The sequence below is a fragment of the Macrotis lagotis genome, chromosome 5 (genome assembly GCF_037893015.1).
Source record: "Macrotis lagotis isolate mMagLag1 chromosome 5, bilby.v1.9.chrom.fasta, whole genome shotgun sequence".
Taxonomy (NCBI): Eukaryota; Metazoa; Chordata; class Mammalia; order Peramelemorphia; family Peramelidae; genus Macrotis; species Macrotis lagotis.
The window spans coordinates 139,397,340-139,418,786 of record NC_133662.1 but is presented as its reverse complement, the minus strand read 5'-3'; the positions used below and the strand labels follow the sequence as shown (position 1 = coordinate 139,418,786).

At 36.4% G+C, this 21,447-nt stretch overlaps 1 protein-coding gene across 3 annotated transcripts; it reads right to left on the bottom strand.

Annotated features, from left to right (window-relative positions):
- Window positions 1-1,675: 1,675 nt before the first annotated feature.
- On the bottom strand, window positions 1,676-20,999 carry SMLR1 (small leucine rich protein 1). 3 transcript variants are annotated; one of them, XM_074187589.1, is made up of 3 exons: window positions 20,740-20,999; window positions 16,850-16,900; window positions 1,676-2,519 (listed from the first exon to the last, which is right to left on the bottom strand). In XM_074187589.1, exons 1-3 carry the CDS (start codon window positions 20,993-20,995, stop codon window positions 2,404-2,406), a joined length of 423 nt encoding a protein of 140 aa, XP_074043690.1. In that variant the 5' UTR covers window positions 20,996-20,999; the 3' UTR covers window positions 1,676-2,403. The 3 variants fall into 3 exon arrangements, with proteins under 3 accessions (XP_074043690.1, XP_074043691.1, XP_074043692.1); XM_074187590.1 differs by lacking the exon at window positions 16,850-16,900 and having other exon boundaries at window positions 1,676-2,546; XM_074187591.1 differs by lacking the exon at window positions 16,850-16,900.
- Between the last annotated feature and the right edge of the window lie 448 nt (window positions 21,000-21,447).

Genomic DNA, 21,447 nt, shown 5'->3' with positions numbered 1-21,447 from the left:
TGACTTGAAAATTTGGAAAGCACTTTGCATGACCTCATCAATTCATCCTAAGCACCATAAGAATATCAGAGAATATAAAGACCAACAACATCAGAAGCTGCAGAAATGTATATGTAACTGCTCCCTACCTCCAATAGTTTCTTCAATATGGTCCCTAACTGTTTTGCATAATTGCATATGGTGATTAGAAATAAAGATAGCAATGGAACCTTTTGGATTTATTTGTTTTTCATTGTCAGAAACTGTGGTATTTTGCTGCTTATGGTCCTGTAACAATAAAATATTTATGAACTGATTTCAGTAGGAATTGTTTTACTATTACCTTGTTCAGCATAAACAAGAAAAAGCCAGGTGTCATTTGAAACCATAGAGTTAAGCCTATTGCAGGGAAAATATATTTAAAAGGCTTCTTCTGCCTCATCTCAATGACTGAGGTGCACCTTAACATATTTTCTTTCTCCAGTCAGAAGTGACAATTTGATATCCGTATTTCAAATTAAAAGAATGGGCTTCCATGGTTATAATTTATATTGGAAATATAGTAACACCAATGATTGAGCTACAGGTTTGGCTAGCAGCTGCTTGGAATAGGAATAAGATGCTGTCTTCCTTGCCTTCTGTTAACGGAAGCATTTTTAAATAAGCTGATTTCCACCAGGGGCTAAAATGAGATCTTTCCCAGAACTGAAAGAATATTGCTATTCCTTCCATATGGCATAAACACTGTTATTCTAAATAACCCCAGTCTGAAAGCCCCAGTAGACATTTTCATTGTAACTCAGCATTAATAAAACACAGAAATGAGTCTCTCCAGTTTAACAGTGAGTTTTATATTATGCAAGAAGTGTAAATGGGGACTAATAGCTCACTGGATATATTTGAAGAATGTACCAAAGGAAAAAAGCATATCATGCGATTAAAAACGCTTCAATCCCCTTCCTGCTCTAAAATTCTATGACTCCATCAGATGCTGTTGGGCATACTGAGGCTAGTGATTACTTTAAAAAATATTTCTTCTCTTTTGTAAGATTACTATCATCCTGGGACCCAAAATCCTTGTGACCCATGTCACTGAAAACCATTTCAGAAATGTAAATGACTTTCCCAACCAGTCTAATGAATGATTCATTGTACAGAGTTTAGATTTGGTTGAGATTGACACTTAGTGACAGCATAAAAAAATCTTTTCTATGGTAATTAGAAAAATGATGAGAAGCTTTCAATTCCACAAATTCAACTAACCTTTCCTATTAAATATCTATTCTATGCTAGCCCTTCATATTCAAAATGAACTTTCCAGGTTTTCTATTTAATAGGCAAAGTTTTAAATTTGTTTTCTTCTCATGAATATTGTAGGTGTCCTATTGCCTTTTCACTACCAGCCCTCAAAGCATGATAACCTCTCAGGTTCCCCCCCCCAAACTTTAGGATTCTGTGATTTGGGGGTTGGATTATTACAAATTAGAGACTACATTTAATCAATGTAATCCAGTCACTGTTGACAAATTTTACTTATTTGGGGGCAGCTAGGTGGCACAGTAAAGAGAACACTAGTCTTGGAGTCAGGAGGACCTGAGTTCAAAACTGGACTCAGATACTTAATATTGGCTTAGTTGTGTGACCTTGGGCAAGTCACTTACCCCACTGCCTTGCCAAAAAAAGAGAGAAATTTCACTTATTTGAGGAATTGCTTTATTTCTTTAACAATAGCATTCTAATTTATGAAAACACACAAAGGAAAGAATACCAGTAAGACTGTAATAATGCTATTGAAGTAGAAGGATATTGATTGGTAGAAGTTTAACACAGGGGAAGAGGCATCAGGTCCAGTTTTGGATGAAGTTGTTTATGGAGCTATTTCTGGCTTTCTCATCTTTTGCAAGGCGTTTGATCTCATTGCCACATTTTCTTCACATATATACTCAAAGTAATATTTTGTGCTTCTTTTAGATCATGTAGATATTAATTAAAGGATGTATATGTATGTTACATAAATATGTAACTTTAAAAAAAATCACACCATTGAGACTCTCCAACCAGAACGGTATTCTGTAAATATTGTGTATAATTACACTTGTCCCTGGGAGTTTTAAAACCACCAAACTCAAATAGACTTATTAGATGTTTTCTTCCCTGAAGCCAAGTATTGAAGAAAGAGGGAGAATTCTTGTTAAAAATTCACACTGTATTTTAGTAAGCCACTGTTGATGGTGAATTAGAAAAGCTGTTGTTTAGCTGCATCTCACAGCAGATAGAATAAAGTGTTGAGTCCCTGTGGATGACAGTTGCTTTGTATGCGCCAGGTGACATCTAGGACAAACCTCTTACTATTTTGTTTTATTTACTTAGATATGAGCTATTTGTTGCTGGTAATCTGCAGGTCCAGCACATATCCCTTTACAGTCATTTCGTTTTTGTGGCTGATCTGTGAACATCTTGTTGTTTCAGTCTCTGGTACTGGAGATAGTCATCTTGGGTATTGTCTCGAGAATCAGAAGTCTGGACCATTTCTGCATTAACTGTAGAGAGGGAATAGCCATTGTTACCTTGGAGAGAACAGAAAAGGCCGGCTGATTCACAGACTTAATGACTAAGCAGATAGAGTCTGTTCGCACTGGCCCTGGTGGTCCAGGTCAGAATGATGCCAGTGCCTGGGTCTGCAGAGCTTGCTAAGACTTATTCTGCATGCTTATCATGCTGAACTGGACAAATTGCTATGCTATGCCTCTCTTTCCCTGCCCTTCTCCTCTCCCCATCCAGTCCCAAAAGAAATGTCACATTTCTAAAGGATGGACTGAATGAGATTGCAAAGACAAAAGAATTCCTCCCTGCTAATTGTATTTGTTAGAATTTTTGCTTCACCAAATGATAATTAATACTATCTAATCACAATGCATTTGTTCAACGTCAGATTTCCCTTATCTTTTAATCCCCAAAACAGTCCCTTAATAATTCTATACTGGGTCTGTCCTTTGGTCCTGTTTGGTCATCCCAGACTATATTAAAACTATCTCCTCCAAGCCCTTTTGTCTTCTCAAGCCATCCATCACATCCTTCCTCACTATCTACTTTCTCAAATGCATTTCACCTTTATCAGAGAATATTAAAGAACTTCAGGTAATCCTAAAGTAGGATTGGAACAGAGTTGTCCTGCCCTGCAACAGCCTATAAGAACAAGAAGTTGCTGAAAGAAACATAAACATATATTTTTTTTTAGTTTTTGCAAGGCAATGGGGTTAAGTGACTTGCCCAAGGCCACAAAACTAGGTAATTATTATGTATCTGAGACTGGATTTGAACTCAGGACCTCCTGACTCCAGTACCAGTGCTCTATCCAGTGTACCCATTTAGCTGCCCCAATAAACACATTTTTTAAAAAAGAGGTCCAAACTTGCTCATTCCATCAGGGCAACAATCGGGAACAATCTTGGGCTGTCTGCAAAGGAGAGTACCATCTGTATCCAGATAAGGAGCTGTGGAGTTTGAACAAAGTGCAAGGACTATTCTCTTTAATTTAGAAAAAAAACAGATAGCTTATTGTCTGATCTTGTTACCTCTTAGACTTCTCTTCTCTTTAAGGATATGATTTCTCTCTCATCACACCCAATTTGGATCAAGGTACAACATGGAAACAAAGTAAAGACTGACAGAGTGCTCTCGGTGGGGGGGAGGGGGGGGAGGGAAGCAAGATTGGGGGAAAATGTAAAACTCAAATAATATCTTTAATAAAAATAAATTTAAATTAAAAAAAAGAGGTCCAAATCGGGTGAAGTTTGGAGGAACAATTTTTTTGGAGGAACAATGTTTTTTGAAGATGGCTATTTTTTTTTTCCTGGGCTAGTTTAATAAGGAAAGGTTTAGTGTATGAAGAATCATCTAAGGAGTAGGAAACAAATGGTAAGTATTAGGGAGACTGTCCAAAGAATAAGACTATACAAAAGAGAAAGCAAAGGATGAAATGAAAGAACAGGGTCAAGGTATCTGGTTAATTATTCATTTATAAAGCATTGATGTACCCAGCAAAATCTGAAACCTTTTCCAAGGCAAGGGAATGGGAAATATTATTGCAGATAGGGAACTGCAAACAGGTTAATTTGGCGAGAATGTAAAATATAAGAAGGAAATTTTTCACTAAACTAGGAAAGGGAGATTGGACCTGTATTGGGAAGGATGTGCAAAGCAAAAGACTTTGTATTTTATTCTACAGGCAAATGGGAATTACTGGAGCTTCTTAAGAATAGAAGTAATATTTTTTCCCTTTTGTTCTTTTTCTTCTTATACAATATGACTAATGTGGAAATATATAACAAGATTGTATATGTTTAACCTGTATCTGAATGCTTGATGTCTTGAATTCAAAATGTTATTAGAAAATAAATGTTGGGAGCAGCTAGATGGTACAGTGGATAGAACACCAGCTTTGGACTCAAGAGAACCTGAGTTCAAATCCAGCCTCAAACACTTAATACTTACTTGGCTGTGTGACATTGGGCAAGTCACTTAACCCCATTACCTTGCAAAAACAAACAAACACAAAATGAATTTTGAAAACTAACTTTACATGTAAAGGGAAAAAAATCTATTTACATAAAAATAGAAAAAGAAGAAAAATAATATAATCAGACTTTTGGAATATTAATTCCTAAAAATATATGTGTATATTTGTACACAACATATTTGATTATTTAGTTGTGTCTGACTTTTTCTGACTCTGTGGACCATATCATCAATTTTCTTGGCAAAAATACTGAAGTAATTTTCCACTTCTTTCTCCAGGGGATCAAGACAGAGAGGTTAAATGACTTGCCCAAGGTCACACAGTTGATAAATGTTTGAAGATAGATTTGAATTCAGATCTTCTTAACTCCAGTCCCAGAACTCTATCTACCTAGCTGCCACCAAATATACTATAGAAACATCAATAATATATAAATATAATAGAAAATTATTGTGCCATAACTAAAGTGAAATGAACAGTTTCAGAGGGAAAAAGGGAAGCTCTACATGAACTGCTAGAGAACCAAGTGAGTTGAACCAGGAGAACAATTTCTACAATGACAACATTAGAAAGGAAAACAAATTTGAATGATTTTAGAACTCCAATTAATATAATGATAAATCCACATGTTCAGAAGCTGAAGATGATACATGGTACTTATCTGTTTCCAGAGAGATGAAAAACTTAAAATGGAAAATGACATTTATTTTCAAGCATGTTCAACATGGGAATTTATTTTGCTGGATAATTATAGTATGTGTGTGTATTTATATATATATATATATAAATACACACACATTTATATATGTATCTGCATATTTATATGTGAATGTAATATGTGTATATATGATGGAGGCCCAGAGCTGGGATAGAATTTACATAAGTGGAGAGAAAGGGGATGATAGGTATCATAATATTGTACAGGTGAGGTACCAGACTTGGCAACTGACAGAACGGAGTTTGATCAGGATGAGGAATGAGAGACAACTGAGAGGTAACAGTCAAGGGTGACTTCAAGGATAAATTTTAGCATCTCTTTCTTCCCTCTTTAACATTCTGTGGTTCATTGATTTTATAACTATAAGAGACCTTAACCCATTTTGGTCTACTCATGAAATAACCAGTCCTAGACCTTAGGGACTAAAAAAAAGGAGAAAAGAGGAATACAGCATAAAAATGTTAATTTCCAAACATAAAGGCTCTTTGTAAATCACAATGTCAGAAAAAGGAACCTCAAAGTGGAATCTCATCTTCTCATTAGCAGATTAAAATGGATTCATCTTCAAGCAAATCACAGAATCACTCCTTCATCCCCACCTTCCTTTTAATCTACTGGGATACAGAGGTTTTTTAATTCATTTCAACCTCATAATTTTCCTTCTATCCTACATGGGACTAAGCTCCATGAAAGATTAAATAAGAAGACAGCCCTTCCCTTAGGTCCTGTCTTGCTTTATCTAAATCTATGGATTTATAATCCTGTTATTGATTAGTGACTGATTGAATGACATGGCTGGAGAAGAAAAAAGAGCTTTGACTGCAAGGATCAGAAAAACAGCCTAATCAATCATTTAATCTTGGGACTTCATGATCTTCTACAATTATAACAAGGAAATTCAATAATATCTTTAAAGGTTCTTTCATCTTTGGCATTCTGTGTTTTGAGGAGTTTATATTAAGAGTGTAATATAGTACCTGATATATATATATATATATATATACATATATGTATATATATATAAGCACTTAATAAATACTTATTAAGTAATTGATGGATTCCAAAGGTAACAGATAGAATTATGAGATGATGTAGCACAGGCCAGAAGAATAAGTTCTAAGGCTCTTAGGCAAAGGCGTAAGGATAGGAAAGGGATAAGAGAGCGAGTAAGATAAAGTCTAAAGATATCAGTAAATATTTATCTACTAGACATTTGCAACCAACCTGTTAGAGTTGTTGGGGAAACAAGAGAAGAAAATTTAGACTCTGTCTTCAGAAAACTTTGTCATAGAAACCTGACTTATATTCATGAGGTATAACCAGAAAGAAGTACAAGCGAGTATGTTTAACAACATGACTAATATGGAAATATTTGACATGATGGTACATGTAAAATTTTTATTAGATTACTTGATATCAAAAGGAAACGAGAGGGAAGGGACATGAGTAGAAAAATGTGGAATTCAAAAATCTTACTCAAAAAATGAACGCTGAAAAACTATCTTTACATGTAATTGGAAAAAACAAAAGTAAAAAAAGTATGTGTGCTGCATGAAAGATTATTTTATATTTAGTATCAATATAGTGTTTAATATGTTAGTACCTAATTATTCAAAATGGTACAATATATTGCTAGATAGTGGTCTATAATATACCATATATGTGCATGCATGTGTATATTTGTGTATATGTTAACATACATACATATAAAGTTTAAATAAATAGACCTTGATTTGGATGACCTCAATAATAAAAGGGAAGTTAGGAAAAGGGGAGAATTTTGGGGAGAGGATAACAAGCTCAGTTGAATTTATGTAACATACTTTGCAGTGGACTCATTCAACTCATTTCCACAATTTTCTCCATAGGATTTGGCCTTAGAGTAAGTAAGGTGGATTCAAAGCCTTGGATAGTTCAGATCAGGTCTGGGGAAGTGAAGAAATGGTTTTACTTCTCTTCCTCTAAGGCAGAGATGAGGTTCACCTGGAAATCAGATATATATATATATATATATATATATATATATATATATATATATATATATGTTTAAAATATGCAGAATGTGTATATTATTCACTGTGTGTTTGTATGATATAATATACATCTATGTAATGTGGTACATACCATGTAATGCATATTATATGTAGCCTAGAACATGCATACACACATATATATATGTATATATATATACTATGTGTAGAATGGATATTATAGTATATACTACCATAGAAATTTCTATTTTCATTTTCTTTTAGAAATTATTATAATAGAGAATGGAAACAGAAATTTTTATTCAAAAATCCATGAGTCATGCAAACTCAAAAGAATTTTTAAGTAGTTTTAGAAATATTTAATTATGATCATTACAAGTGTTAAAATTTCCCACTACAAAGAATATAAATGATTTGGTTATATTGAGTTTATAGATATATATTTTGTTTTGAATTTTAAATAAAATTATTTTGCAAACAAAGAAATTAGAAAAAAAGGAACATTAATTTAGCAATATCTAGTTAATGTTTGAAAAGGGAGAAACAAACTGGAGGGATCAATAAAGAAATCATTTTAGTAGTCTGTTCTAGAAGTGATAAATGCCTAAACTATTATGTTGGCCTTGTGAATAGAGAGAATGTTAAAGATGTGGTGGAGGTAAAATTGATAAACTCTGATAACTGATTGATAGTGAGAGAAGAGTGAAGAATGATTCCTAGGTTGCAAACGTAGGTGTCTGGAAAGCTAGTGATGTCCTTGATAGAAAGATGGGACAGAAAGCATATGGGGTAAAAGGTAATGGATTTTGTTTTGGACTTCTTGAATTTAAGATGTCCTTAGGACATTTAGGTAGAAATGGGCAGTTGATGATTATTTTATAGCCAACTACTAGATGCTGTTGGGGAAACAAGAGGAGGAAATTTAGCCTCCATCTTTGGAGAACATTGTTGTGAAAACCTGACATATTCGTGAGATAATAGAGAGCAGCAGAATTTAGAGATGGGTGTAGAGGAGAGACAGACAGACAGACAGACAAAGACAGAAGACAGAGAGAATCCAAGAAGTCAGGGGAAGGGGGGGAGAGACAGAGACAGAGACAGAGACAGAGACAGAGAGAGAGACAGAGAGAGAGACAGAGACAGAGACAGAGAGAGACAGAGAGAGACAGAGAAAAAAAGAGACACACAGAGACAGAGACAGAGGAAAGAAAGAGAGATGTAACAGCAATTTTAATTTTTAAGGAATTATTTTTCAGTTGAGATTTTGTATTTCTATTTCCATTTGGCCAATTTGGCTTTTTTAAGGAGTTATTTTCTTCAGTGTTTTTAATTCCTCTTTTACTAAGCTGTTAATTTTTTTTCATAATATTCTTCCTTTGCTTTCATTTCTTTATGTTATTTTTCCTTTTCCACTCCCATTTGATTTTGAAAATCATTTCCAGACATTCTTCTTGGCTTGTGTCAATTCATTTTTTCCCCTGTGAGGCTTTGATTCATTGCCTTCCTTTGAGTTTGTGCCTTGTTCTCCCTGTCAGCACAGTAGTTTTTCATGGGCAGGTTCTTGTTGTTGTTGTTGTTGTTAACTCATTTTTCCATCCCACTCCTTGATTTTGAACTTTATGTTAATGTTGGGCTCTGTTCCCTCTGTGACAGATGGAAGGGCACTGTCTCAAACTTCAGACATTTTCTCAATACTATTTTCAGAACTAGTTCTGTGGGTTGAAAATTTTTAGGGATTCCAAGGTTGTGTGATCTGAGAAAGTTCTAGTATTTCCTAGGAAGGGCCCCTGATCACTTGGCATTGAAACTGATACTGCTCTTCAGAGTCCCTGATCCCTGAGGCCATAAGTGATATTCTCCTCCAGGACTTCCACTCCTCTTTGACTGAAAGGGCTCCTTCCTGCCCTTGAAGTGAGAATAAGCAATGGAGGTACCAAATAACATCTGATCTTGTGTTCAGCGATAATAGAAGGGTCCCCTGTAGTTTATTTCTGACCAGTTGTCATTGATGGTAAGCATCAGTAGTTTGGGAGCTCTTGAAACTGCTATCCTATCTGCACAATTCATCATCCAGGAAATCCTCCACCCACAAGTCACAGATATCTTTTTCTTAAGTTGTCTTGGGTTGGAAGACTGTCCCACTTTGACCTTTTGTTGGCTCAGTCACTCCAGAATTGAATTTGAAGAGTTATTTACATTTTTACTGGAGAGTAATATTGGAAGGACTTAGCCAAGTGCTTTCTCTGCTCTGCCACCGTAACTCTACTCTTGATTCTTTTTTTTTCCTTTCTTTTCTCTTTTTTTCCTGAATTCTTTTTTCTTGTTTTTTGAATTTTACAATTCCCCCCAATTTTGCTTCCCTGCCCCCAACTTTATTAACCTTTAACTAAAAAAAAAAAAGAATAAAGGTTCCTAAGCCAGGGTTGACAGTCTGCTAAAGGTTTAGGAATCTCAAGAACATTATAAAGATGGTATTATTAACTCTGTTTTATAGAGGAGCAAACTGAAGCAGACAGAAGTTAAGGGACTTGTCAAGCATCAGATAGTATCTGAGACTAGATTTGGACTCAGGTGTTTCTGACTAGAGATCTAGGTCTTTCATTCACCATGATACCTCACTGTCTCTAAGCATCAACTTAATCTATCAATTAATACATTGTGCCATCTATAGGGATATTATTTATAAGAATTTGGTCAAGGCTCTTAGGGATTTATTTTGCTTTGGGAGAATGAGCACAATACCTTAGAACCAAAAAAATCTCAAAGTTGGGAGGGACCCTATGTTTTTAGAGAGCAGAAAAGCATCTAATAAGGAAAGATTGAAATTTAGTGAGTGGGTATGATTAGAAATGAAACAGGTGATAAGACCAAAGATACCTCTTGAACAGAAACTGGAAGAAATAAAAGGAGAGTACAGTTTTTCATCTCTAAACTAGGAAGCAAAAGAAAATGACCTCCAAATAAGGTCCTATGCCAAGGAGGAGAGATTGGAAAGACGATGTGGGAAGATTTGGCATGATATAAAGGACAAAGGGTCAAGGAATTCATGTGTAGAAAAAACTATATGATTGAAGTAGCTAAGTATAGGTTCAAGATTAAGAGGAAAGTAAAGTGAAATCAGAGCAAGGCTGATATCCTAGGAAAACACAAAAGGATGGTGGTCACAATGAGAACCTAGAATAGAGATCATAAGGGGGAATGTGAAGAAATGAATTAAGTAGAAAAGATTGATAAAGGGTCTTGAAACCAAATTCTTAATGTGATCATTTGGATTTCATAGAATAAATGATGTGTCTCCATTTGGATATCTAAGTCTCTATTACTCTGAGTTTGGTTTTTATCTTGAACCTCTTATCATTAGATGAATACCTGTGATGAAACTACATGCTATTTAGGAAATAGGTTTACACATTGCTATCCTTCCCCCTTTAAATCCTTTCTAAAACCATGGTTCCCTTTAAGTTGCAGTGTCAGGAATTCATGAGTCTCAGATACTCTGAAACCAAATTGTGTTTATCTAAATCAGTCTTCCAACCCAGAGGGCTTTTAGATTATTGTTCCCCTAACCCCAGTTACTAACCCTCAGTTTCCTCATTTGTAAAATGAACTGGAGACGAAAATAGCAAAACACTCCAGTATCTTTGCCAAGAAAACCCTAAATGAGGTCATGAAGAGTCAGACACGACTGAACAATCATCTCATACCTTCCAGTGTACTATGCTGCAATTAATTTTAATTTTGCATTTGTTCGTGCTCTGATGAAATCTAATATTTATTCATATAGCTGAGTGAAAAATCACCTATTCATGTGTCTACAGGAAAGTTGTCTCTTTTAGAGAGTAAATTGCTGAAGATAATAACCTTATTCAATACTGAATACAGTGCCTTACTCACATTTTGATGATGATTATTAACTGTGGACTTTTTTGAATCTTTAGTAACCTTTAAAGAGAGTGCTTTGATTTTTTTTTAAATCAAGATCTTAGATGTCCTAGGATGAAGTGGCTGCAGGGTAGAGATATAGGATTCTTGGGAACATTAGAGGGAATGACTGACCAAATATGCTGGTGGGAAGTCATGGTTCCAGGAGACTTTTCAGGTACTCTACATTGGAAACCCAGGAGCTACTTCACTCTCCAAGATAGATACCTGTCAGTGTAGTGACAAGCCCAGGAAGACAAAGAATATGCTTTCTTACTCCCACTTCCCCAATTTAGATGTTCTCTGCATCCTAATTAAATTTACATGCTCCATTACCTCCTAAGATTTGAAGTGATGGGATTAATGGTGAATAATTATACTGTTTTCACATGCTTTCCATCAGATCTTCAAATGCTTCACCTCTCTCTGGTCTGATGGACATAGACTCATAGCTGAGAAAAAGAGAGGCTGTTCCCTGACTAGAATTCAGAGCTTCTTCATTCTGTACCCTCACCCTAGGCCATCAACTTTGTTGACATGCCAGTTAATATGCCTATGGCACCCTCTTTACAGTGACAAAAACGGGATGATTTCACTTGTCACAACCCTGTTTTGAAGATTAACGAGATAACGTTTGACCATCTGTTTGAGATCCTGAAATGGAAGGTGCTATATAGAGATACAAACTGGTGATATTTTATTTTAGTCTGAATGATCTCATTTGCCCTGAGACTGAAGAAGCTGTTACTGCTTGCCTTTAGGGAAAAGGACCATAAAGCAAATGGCAGGTAAAGCTTTTTATTCTTCCAGAGCTTTCACTTGAGGGGAGATGTCCAGCTTATGTACAAACTACCTGTAATACATAATGAGAATAGTTTACAGTCATACCAACTCACACCCCTTCTCTCATTTGCTAAAATACCACAAACCAGTGGAGAATTTTCAAAGACCTTGCCATTGGGCAATTTCATTACATTCTTAGGCTCATGGGTCTGGAGCTGAATGGGTCCCCAGAGGTCATCTAGTCCAACCCCTTCATTTTATATGTGAGGGGACTGAGGGTCAGACTAAGTTCCTTGCACAAAGGCCTCAGGCATCAGCTTAATCTATCACTTAATACAACATTGTGCCAGCTATATATTTATAAGAATTTGTTCAGAATTTATTTTGTTTTAGAAGAATAGGCACAACATCTTAGAACCACAAAATCTCAGAATTGGAAGGGACCTAAAGACTGCCTAAATCAAAAAGCCCCTTTGCTGCCTCCCCAACAGGGAGTCTTTCAACATATTATGGTAGAATGCAAACTCCAGGAAGGAAGCGAATGATGCTATTTCTCTGTATCCCCAATACTTAGTATATTTGTTGTTCAGTCATTTAACTCACCTCTATTTGTGACCCTATTTGGGGTTTTCTTGGCAAAGACAATGAAATGGTTTGCCATTTCCTTTTCCAGCTCATTTTACAGATGAGGAAATAGAGACAAACGGTTGAATGATTTGCCTTAACTAGTAAGCTTAACTAATAAGTATATGAGACCAGATTTGAAAGTCTTCTTGACTCCAGGCCCATTGCCCTATTCACTGTGCCTTCTAGATGCTCACTATTAAAAAATTACAGGTACCCAAGTGTGCACATTCTGGTAACCTTAGGCTCAACCACTTGGAATATCCTTCCTACTCTAAATTTAGGATCCTAAAAATCTTCATTTCATCAGATCAAGTCGGGGGGGGGGGGTGAAGGGGAAAGGAATAGAGATGAGAAGATACCAAACAATAAAAGGATAGAGGATCACTTTGCCTCAAGGGTGCATCTCAGCTTTTTGAAGGACCCTACTCACTGAGAGCTTAGCTTTGTGAATGGATTCAAGAGGGAGGAAATGAGACCACTCTGGGAAGTCTCTTTGACCTAGCACCTAACTGATCTAAGCCCTGCATTGGAGAAGGTTCTTTGCCTCCATCAGTTTTTATCAGATGCTCCTTTTCTTGTGCTATAACCCTATGGTTGCTTTTCTCTGGCAAAATTAAATCTTGGCCCTTGTGATGCTGGGCAGAAGGGCACTTGGCTTGAGAAGATATAATTAGCTGTAAAGTACAAAAATAAAATAGCTGTTTTATTCAAAGAACTGGGGTCCCTTATTTACTGACCTTCTGACTAAATCCAATTGTTAAGCTCTAGTTTTCTGAGAATGACAAAGACTTTGAAAGCTGAGGCTCCTGAGTCTGAGTTAAGCAGAGATGGAGAAGCCCAAAGGATCCAGTGACTCTTGAGAAGCAAAAATGAAGATAGTAGAGAAGGGACCAGGAGGATTTAAGGAGGAAAATGTTACTTCCTGAGCACTTTGCTACACATTCTGAGTTTTAAAAAACTTATTAGCCATTCATTGAATATTTACAATGGACAAAGGCTTTGTGCCAGATTCTAGAGGAAATGCAAGGAGACAGTGCCATGACTCTTAGTGAATTATAACACATAGGCAAATATAATATACATATATATATGTATATATATATGTATATATATAAAATCCAAAGTTGAAAATAATTCATGAGTTAGGGACTGGACCTGTGGTTTCATTAAAATAAGGAAACTCTAGGATGGGGAAAATTACTGCTACTGATTCATCTTATCTGTGACATAATGTTATTAACATGGGTCCTATGGACATTTTAGTTTTAAAAAAATATTTACTTAATTTCAGTACAATGTTTCCATTGTAATTTCATTTATTTTATATATGAACTCATTTGACATTTTGGAAAGGGGTTCATAGGTTTCACCAGACTGTCAAGCAAGTCCAGGACACACAAAAAAGATTAAGAACCCCTGCCTTAGAAAGCTGCCTAATAGCATATACAGCTAGTCTATGTAAGAAGAAGGAATTAAAATCAGATCTTCTTGACCCTAAAGCATGAGGCTAATTGACCCAATGGATAGAGAGCATCAGACCTGGAGTCAGGAAAACCTAGGTTCAAATTTGGCTTCAGATATTTAGCTGTGTGACTCTAGGCAAGTCACTCACACCTTAGTATGCCTCAGTTTCCTCATCTGTTAAATGGGGATGAAAACAATACCTACCTTTTAGGATTGTTTTGAGTCAAAAGATATACTATTTTGTAAAGTTCTCTGTACAGTGCCAGTCACATAGTAAGTATTATATAAATATGATAATTATTAACTATTTTTATCCAAGGTTGACCCTATATAGGGGCATTCAGGAACCAGCTCAAATGGCAGAGCCTTAATATTAAATTTTTAGTGTGAGCATTTGCACACCAGAAATCAACAAAAGCCTACAAATTAAGACTTGATTAATTGTTTGGTTGGTTTCTAGGTTTAAGGGAAATATGGAGAAAATATTGATAATACCAATTAAATTTTAAAAGTGTGTGCCACATGTGCTCTCTCCTCCAACCATCTTATTTTGGAGAGCCAGCTGTTAAATATTTATCAGAACACCTCTGCTCTATCCATCACACCACACTGCCTCAGTGAAGGCGTCACGGAATGCATATAGAGTGTTGTTCCAGTCTAATGTGGGGGGCAGGAAAGATGTTATGAGAGAAATGGCCTTTGAACTGGCATATTTTAATAACTGAAAAGTGTAGGGAAGGAAAGGCATGAGACAAGTTAGGCACAAAGAGTCTGGTTTGGGTGGGACATAGTATAAAAGGAAAAGAGTTCTGAACAAAAAATCATCTAGGGACAGGTTTTTTGTTTTTTTGTAGGATGAATCACCCAATGTGAATCACATCAAGGCAACAAACTTCTTGGGTCCACACAGTAAAGAGGAAAGAGGAGACAGGACTTTGAGTACATGGTGTGTTTGGCCATCATTCATCTGAAAACATTGCTGTGGTGCTAGTCAAGATAATGCTAACCCCAAACCTGACATACACTGCTCTGTTGACTTGATGCTCCTCTGGCTTCCCTGCCACCATCTTGTGCCAACCCTTTATCATGAAACCTCAATCCAGTGCTGGAATCCACACTTCCCAGCTTCTCCCTCTAATTAGAAGGTCCCACCAAGAACTTCTATTCAAGGAAGCAGTTAAGTTAGCCATAGCTCATTCCTTTCCAGGCTGAATTCTAGACTTTCTCTACTATGCCCCTTGATTATTATTCCTTGCCCCATTTTTTTTAAGTTTCCTTTTATGTGCTGTCTTCCCTATCAGAATATAAACTCCTTGAGGGCAGGGACTATCTTCGTTTCATACAATTGTATACTCAGCAAAAAATTGTATACTTAGCAAAATCTGCTAAGGCTCAATAATAAGCTTAATGATTACTAGGTGGCTGCCTGGCAGCCTATGAAGTCACCTTTTCAAAGTGAATCAGGATCCCAGCAGCCCAAGAAGCTTAAGTCTCTTTCCTAAGGCCATAAGACTCTGATCCTAAACTCGTATATCTCTTGGATTGGAGGGGTCTTTCAACAGTCTTGCCCAAGCAAGCAAGTAAAAAAAATATCAGACTTGTACAAGGGCAAGAACAGTGTGAACTGCAGTTGTCTCCTGAGATCCCCATGCCCCCTTGAGTCTTGACACCTCTTCTTTAATTGAGATGACACTCCTTAGGTAGCATTGTACCAACCAGATGAGAGGAACAGTGTCTGGCTCTAGAGCTGGTAGATGGAAAGAGGTAGAAATTCAGGATAAGCAAATGAATCAATTAGGTTGATTATTCTACAAATCAGTTGATTGGCAAGCATTTAATAAATATTACTTACCAGGTACTGTTTGTTCTAGGTGCTGGGCATACAACAAAAATAGTAAAAAAAGAATCATTCCCTGCTCTCAAGGAGTAGTTCATCAGGAAAAAACAATATGCCCATTTGTAAGTATATAAAAAAATACATTGTTGTTCTTCCGTTATTTCAATTATGTCCAACTATTAATGACTCTATTTGGAGGTTTTTTTTTGACAAAGATACTAGAGTGGTTTGCCCTTTCCTTCTCCAGTTCTTTTTACAGAAGAGGAACCTGAGGCAAACAGGGTTAAGTGACTTGTTCAGTGTCACACAAACTACATACAGCACACAGCACAGTTAAGTACAAGGAAATTTAGAAAATGAGAAGAAAAGGATCTGACAATGTTTTCCCTGGGTTGCAGCAATTTCAGTTCTTTTAACCCTGTCATGACCCTTATTTAGGGACATCTAGATGGTACTCTTTATATTCAGGATAGAGCTCTGGGCTTGGAGTTAGGACACCCTGAGTTCAAATCTAGCCTCATATACTTAGTAACTGTATTACCTTGAGCAGGTTATTTTACCTTACTTTTGCCAAGTGTAAAATGAAGATAGAAATAGCCCTTAACAACCAGGGTTATTGTGAGGATCCAAAGAGATATTTGCAAAGTGTTCAGTACAAGGCCTAGCTCAAAATAGCATCCTTCCTTCCTTCCTTCCTTCCTTCCTTCCTTCCTTCCTTCCTTCCTTCCTTCCTTCCTTCCTTCCTTCCTTCCTCCCTTCCTTCCTCCCTTCCTTCCTTCCTTCCTTCCTTCCTTCCTTCCTTCCTTCCTTCCTTCCTTCCTTCCTTCCTTCCTTCTTTTCTTTGCTTTCCTCTCATATTTTGTATTGTCCCAGGCATCCTGAAGGGACTATGCCTTGGGTGTTTATAAGAGATAGTTGTTGGGGCCGCTAGGTGGCGCAATGGATAAAGCACCGGCCCTGGAGTCAGGAGGACCTGAGTTCAAATATGACCTCAGACACTTAATAATTACCTGGTTGTGTGGCCTTGGGCAAGCCACTTAACCCCAATGGCTTGCAAAAACCTAAAAAAAAAAAAAAAAAAAAAAAAAAAGGTAGTTGCCTTGGTGAAAATACAACAACCTCATGGGAAAGTGGTATTTCATATTATAGAAATTTTCTCCCATTATGTTGCCCAGATTCAGGGGGAGATGTAAAAACCAAAATTCAATGTCATATGTAGAGCTGGTCTGTGTGCCTCAGCCCCATCTTGATGTCATACTGAATTAGCTGACCTATATTAACCATCACATAGAGATCAGTGACTTTGAAGTCCATAAGGCTATTTTGACATGTTGTGTGCCTTATTTAATGCTTGGTAGGTTTTTAGAGAGGCTGAGGGTTTTTGTTATTTTTTTAATGTAGCCATAGAGACAGCTGGAGAGAAAAAAAGGGACAGATAAAAGTATTGTCATTGACTGTGACATGTTCATCCTTTTTTTCCATTCCTTGGGGCTATCTAGATGCAAGGAAGACTAGGATATACATGACTGATAGCTCCTATTTTAGTATCTTTGAAAGAGAGACTTAGAAATAAGTCAGTTTGCCCAGTGTAGCTATTAAATTGCTTTGGTGGGTTCTGAGGGGGAATTCACTGGTGTTTTCTATTTTCTATTCCCTTTTTCAATGGGATCAGTGGTAATGAGTGATTGATTGGTCAAACACCTAGCAGGATGGTCTCAGGAACAGTGATGCCCAAAGTGGCCTAATAGAAGAATATAGCACACAAATATCACAGAATTTAGTTGCATAGGTCATTCAAAAAGGCAATTATTTGTAAAAGATGGAACATAGAAAATGAAAGAGAAAAGAAATATTTGAGCATATTTAATGTAATATTCAATTATGATTAAATTATTTGTGTTATTCATCTCCTGAGATGTCTTGAATTTCAACTTTATATTTTATGCTACAGAATTAAGAAATTAAGACAATTCTTGTATTCCTATGCCAATTAAAGAAATATAATTATGGGGAGGCAACTTGGTGACACAGTGAATAGAGCACCAGCCTTGGATTCAGGAGGATTTGAACTCAAATGTGGTCTCAGACACTTAATAATTGCTTATCTGTGTGATCTTGGGCAGGTCATAGCACCAAAAAACAAAAAAAGAAATATAATTATTCACTTGGAGACATTTTTAGAGTAAGGAAGAGTTAATTATTTTTTAACACTTTAATGTTAGATTACCAACATTTTAGAAAGTTTTTTAGAATGATTACCTCCTAATGTTTATAGTAATCTGCTGTTTGATAAACCCAAAGAGTCTGGCCATTGGGATAAAAACTCCCTCTTTGATAAAAATTGCTGGGATAATTGGAAGTTAGTATGGAAGAAACTTAGATTAGACCAACACCTCACACCCTTTACCAAGATAAGATCCAAATGGTTACAGGACATAGACATAAAAAACAATACTATAAGTAAATTAGAAGATCAAGGACTAGTCTACCTGTCAGATCTATGGAAAGGGGAACAATTTATGACTAAGGAAGAGTTGGAGAACATCACCAAAAACCAATTAGATGATTTCGATTACATTAAATTAAAAAGCTTTTGCACAGATAAAACCATTGTAACCAAGATCAAAAGAAAGGTAGTAAATTGGAAAACAATCTTTACAATTAATGATTCTGACAAAGGACTCATTTCTAAAATATACAGAGAACTGAATCATATTTTTAAAACAAAAAGCCATTCCCCAATTGACAAATGGTCAAAGGATATGCAAAGTCAATTTACAGATGAGGAGATCAAAGTAATCCATAGCCATATGAAAAAATGCTCTAAATCATTAATTATTAGAGAAATGCAAATTAAATCTTCTCTGAGGTACCATCTCACACCTCTCAGATTGGCCAGTATGACCAGGAAGGATAATGATCATTGTTGGAAGGGATGTGGGAAATCTGGGACACTGTTACACTGTTGGTGGAGCTGTGAACTCATCCAACCCTTCTGGAGAGCTACTTGGAACTACGCCCAAAGGGCAACAAAAAATGTGCATACCCTTTGACCCAGCAAATACCACTACTGGGTCTATACCCTGAAGAGATGAGGAAAAAGGGTAAAAACATTACTTGTACAAAAATATTTATAGCAGCCCTGCTTGTGGTGGCAAAGAATTGGAAATCCAGTAAATGTCCTTCAATTGGGGAATGGCTTAGCAAACTGTGGTATATGTATGTCATGGAAACACTATTGTTCTATTAGAAACCAGGAGGGATGGGATTTCAGGGAAACCTGGAGGGATTTGCATGAACTGATGCTGAGTGAGATGAGCAGAACCAGAAAAACACCGTACACCCTAACAGTAAGATGGGAGTGATGTTCAACCTTGAAGGACTTGCTCATTCCATCAGTGCAACAATCGGGAACAATTTTGGGCTGTCTGCAAAGGAGAGTGCCATCTGTATCCAGATAAAGAGCTGTGGAGTTTAACAAAGTGCAAGGACTATTCCCTTTAATTTAGTAAAACAAAAAACCAGATATCTTATTGTCTGATCTTGTTACCTTTTAGACTTCTCTTCTCTTTAAGGATAAGATTTCTCTCTCATCACACCCAATTTGGATCAAGGTACAACACAGAAACAAAGTAAAGACTGACAGAGTGCTTTCTGTGGGGGGGTGGGGGGAGGGAAGCAAAATTGGGGGAAAATTGTAAAACTCAAATAATATCTTTAATAAAAATAAATTTAAAAACCTTAAAAAAATAATGATTACCTCCTAATCCTAAATTCTGAATGTTAGCAAATTATAATCAAAATGGTAACTATAATATGTGTATGTCAATTCTGTTTGTGTTTATAAAAGTTTAGAGTGGAAGTTCTTAACCTGGGGTCTGAGAATAGTTTTAAGAGAAGTCTATGAATTTGAATATAAAAAGATTACATCTTCATTTTGATGTATTTGGTTTCTTATCAATCCTATATATTTTATTTTTATACATTTAAAAAGGCAGTCCATAAAACAAAATTAAGATCTCTTGTTATAGAGACAGTGTGCTACAAAGGAAAAAAACAACTTCTCTTCAGTCAATCTGGTGAGTCAATCTTATCTCTAATGTATACAATGCTTACCTAGAGTTCATAGAAGTTTTATCACTGGCTAATCAAGAGGGTGGACTAGAAAATTTCTGAGATTCTTCCCCAAACTAGATTTGGGATCTCATAAATCAGCATTTAATATTATTACCCTTTATCTTCATTATCATCACCATCATTTGATATTGGACTAACATACCAAATCACAGCCTCGACCTCAATTATAGGATGAATGTTCATTTTCAATATTGAGATACACATGCTAGTGGCTAAATCAAAAACAACTTGGGGTTTTCTAGGATTTGTTTTTGTTTTAATTATAAGATTTCCTTCTGTCTTGGGAGATTTAGAGATTAGTTTTCCTTTTTCTCAGCAGTTCATGAATTTCTACAATAATTCTCCACTTCAGAAGATATATACTAAAAAAGAGGTTCTTAACCCAGGTTCTGAGAAGCATGGATAGATTTCAGGGAATTCATGAACACCATAGATCAGGGGAAAAATCCTTTTCATTTCAATATAATTGGTTTCTTTTATAATTCTATGTACTTTATTTTAAGCATTTAAAATTATTCTGAAAAGATGTCCAGGACATAAAATAGGTTAAGAAACCTCCTGTTCTAAAGCTTTGGAAATCTGCTCCATTAAATTTCTAGGCATTCTGAAAATGGGCTTAATGTAAAGTAATTGAAAATCAAAGTAGGTGCCCTTAGTCCTCTCAGAAACTGGGCTAATTGCTTTGACTGGTGTCACTTTGTCACTGGGCAAGTTTCCTTACCCCTCCCTACAATCCCCACCTTTGGAATAGTATTTCACTTACGCTCCATCAATTTGATCCTGAAGTAAGCAATGAGAAGCAGCAGCAGTCCAGTCACTGGCAGAAAGATTCCAGAAAACAGGAACCAGCCTGGGATCTCTGTCACCAGAGCTGCCGCTGGAGACCTCATAGCCAGTGGGACCAGCATCTGTAGACAAGAAGAGCTGAGTCCAGGATCTCGTCTGTAATGGATAGGTCCCTTGGTTTTAGCTGGGTTTCCACTTAATGGACTCCTCAACCTTTGCTTTGTGGATCCCATTGTAACCTTTGATGGACTTTGGTCTGTTTAAACAGCCCAGGATTTCTAAGAGGAATGGAGGTGGGGGTTGGGAGCTGAAGTTACTCTGTAACTTGACTGCAAAGTTTTAGGATTGAACAGCTCAGGATTTCCCAGTGCTCCGTCCTTTGTCTGATGAGAGTGAAGATGAATAGGAGAGAAAGAAGCCAGTGGGGAGTGGGGAGGTGGGAGACAGAATTGTAACAGACAGCCAGGGTTTCCTTTGTATTGTTAATCTAGGCAAAAAAAGAGTTGCGGGCCTCAATCTATCAATGTATTATCAGTTTTCAGGATAGAAAGGTTCCCCCCCCTTTCCAAATTTCAGAACTAATATGACATAAAAGATCCATACTTTTAACCTAAACATGATGTAGGAAAAAGATATTCCCATAGACATTCAAAATTTAAATCAAGATATGATTAATCCAAGAGAA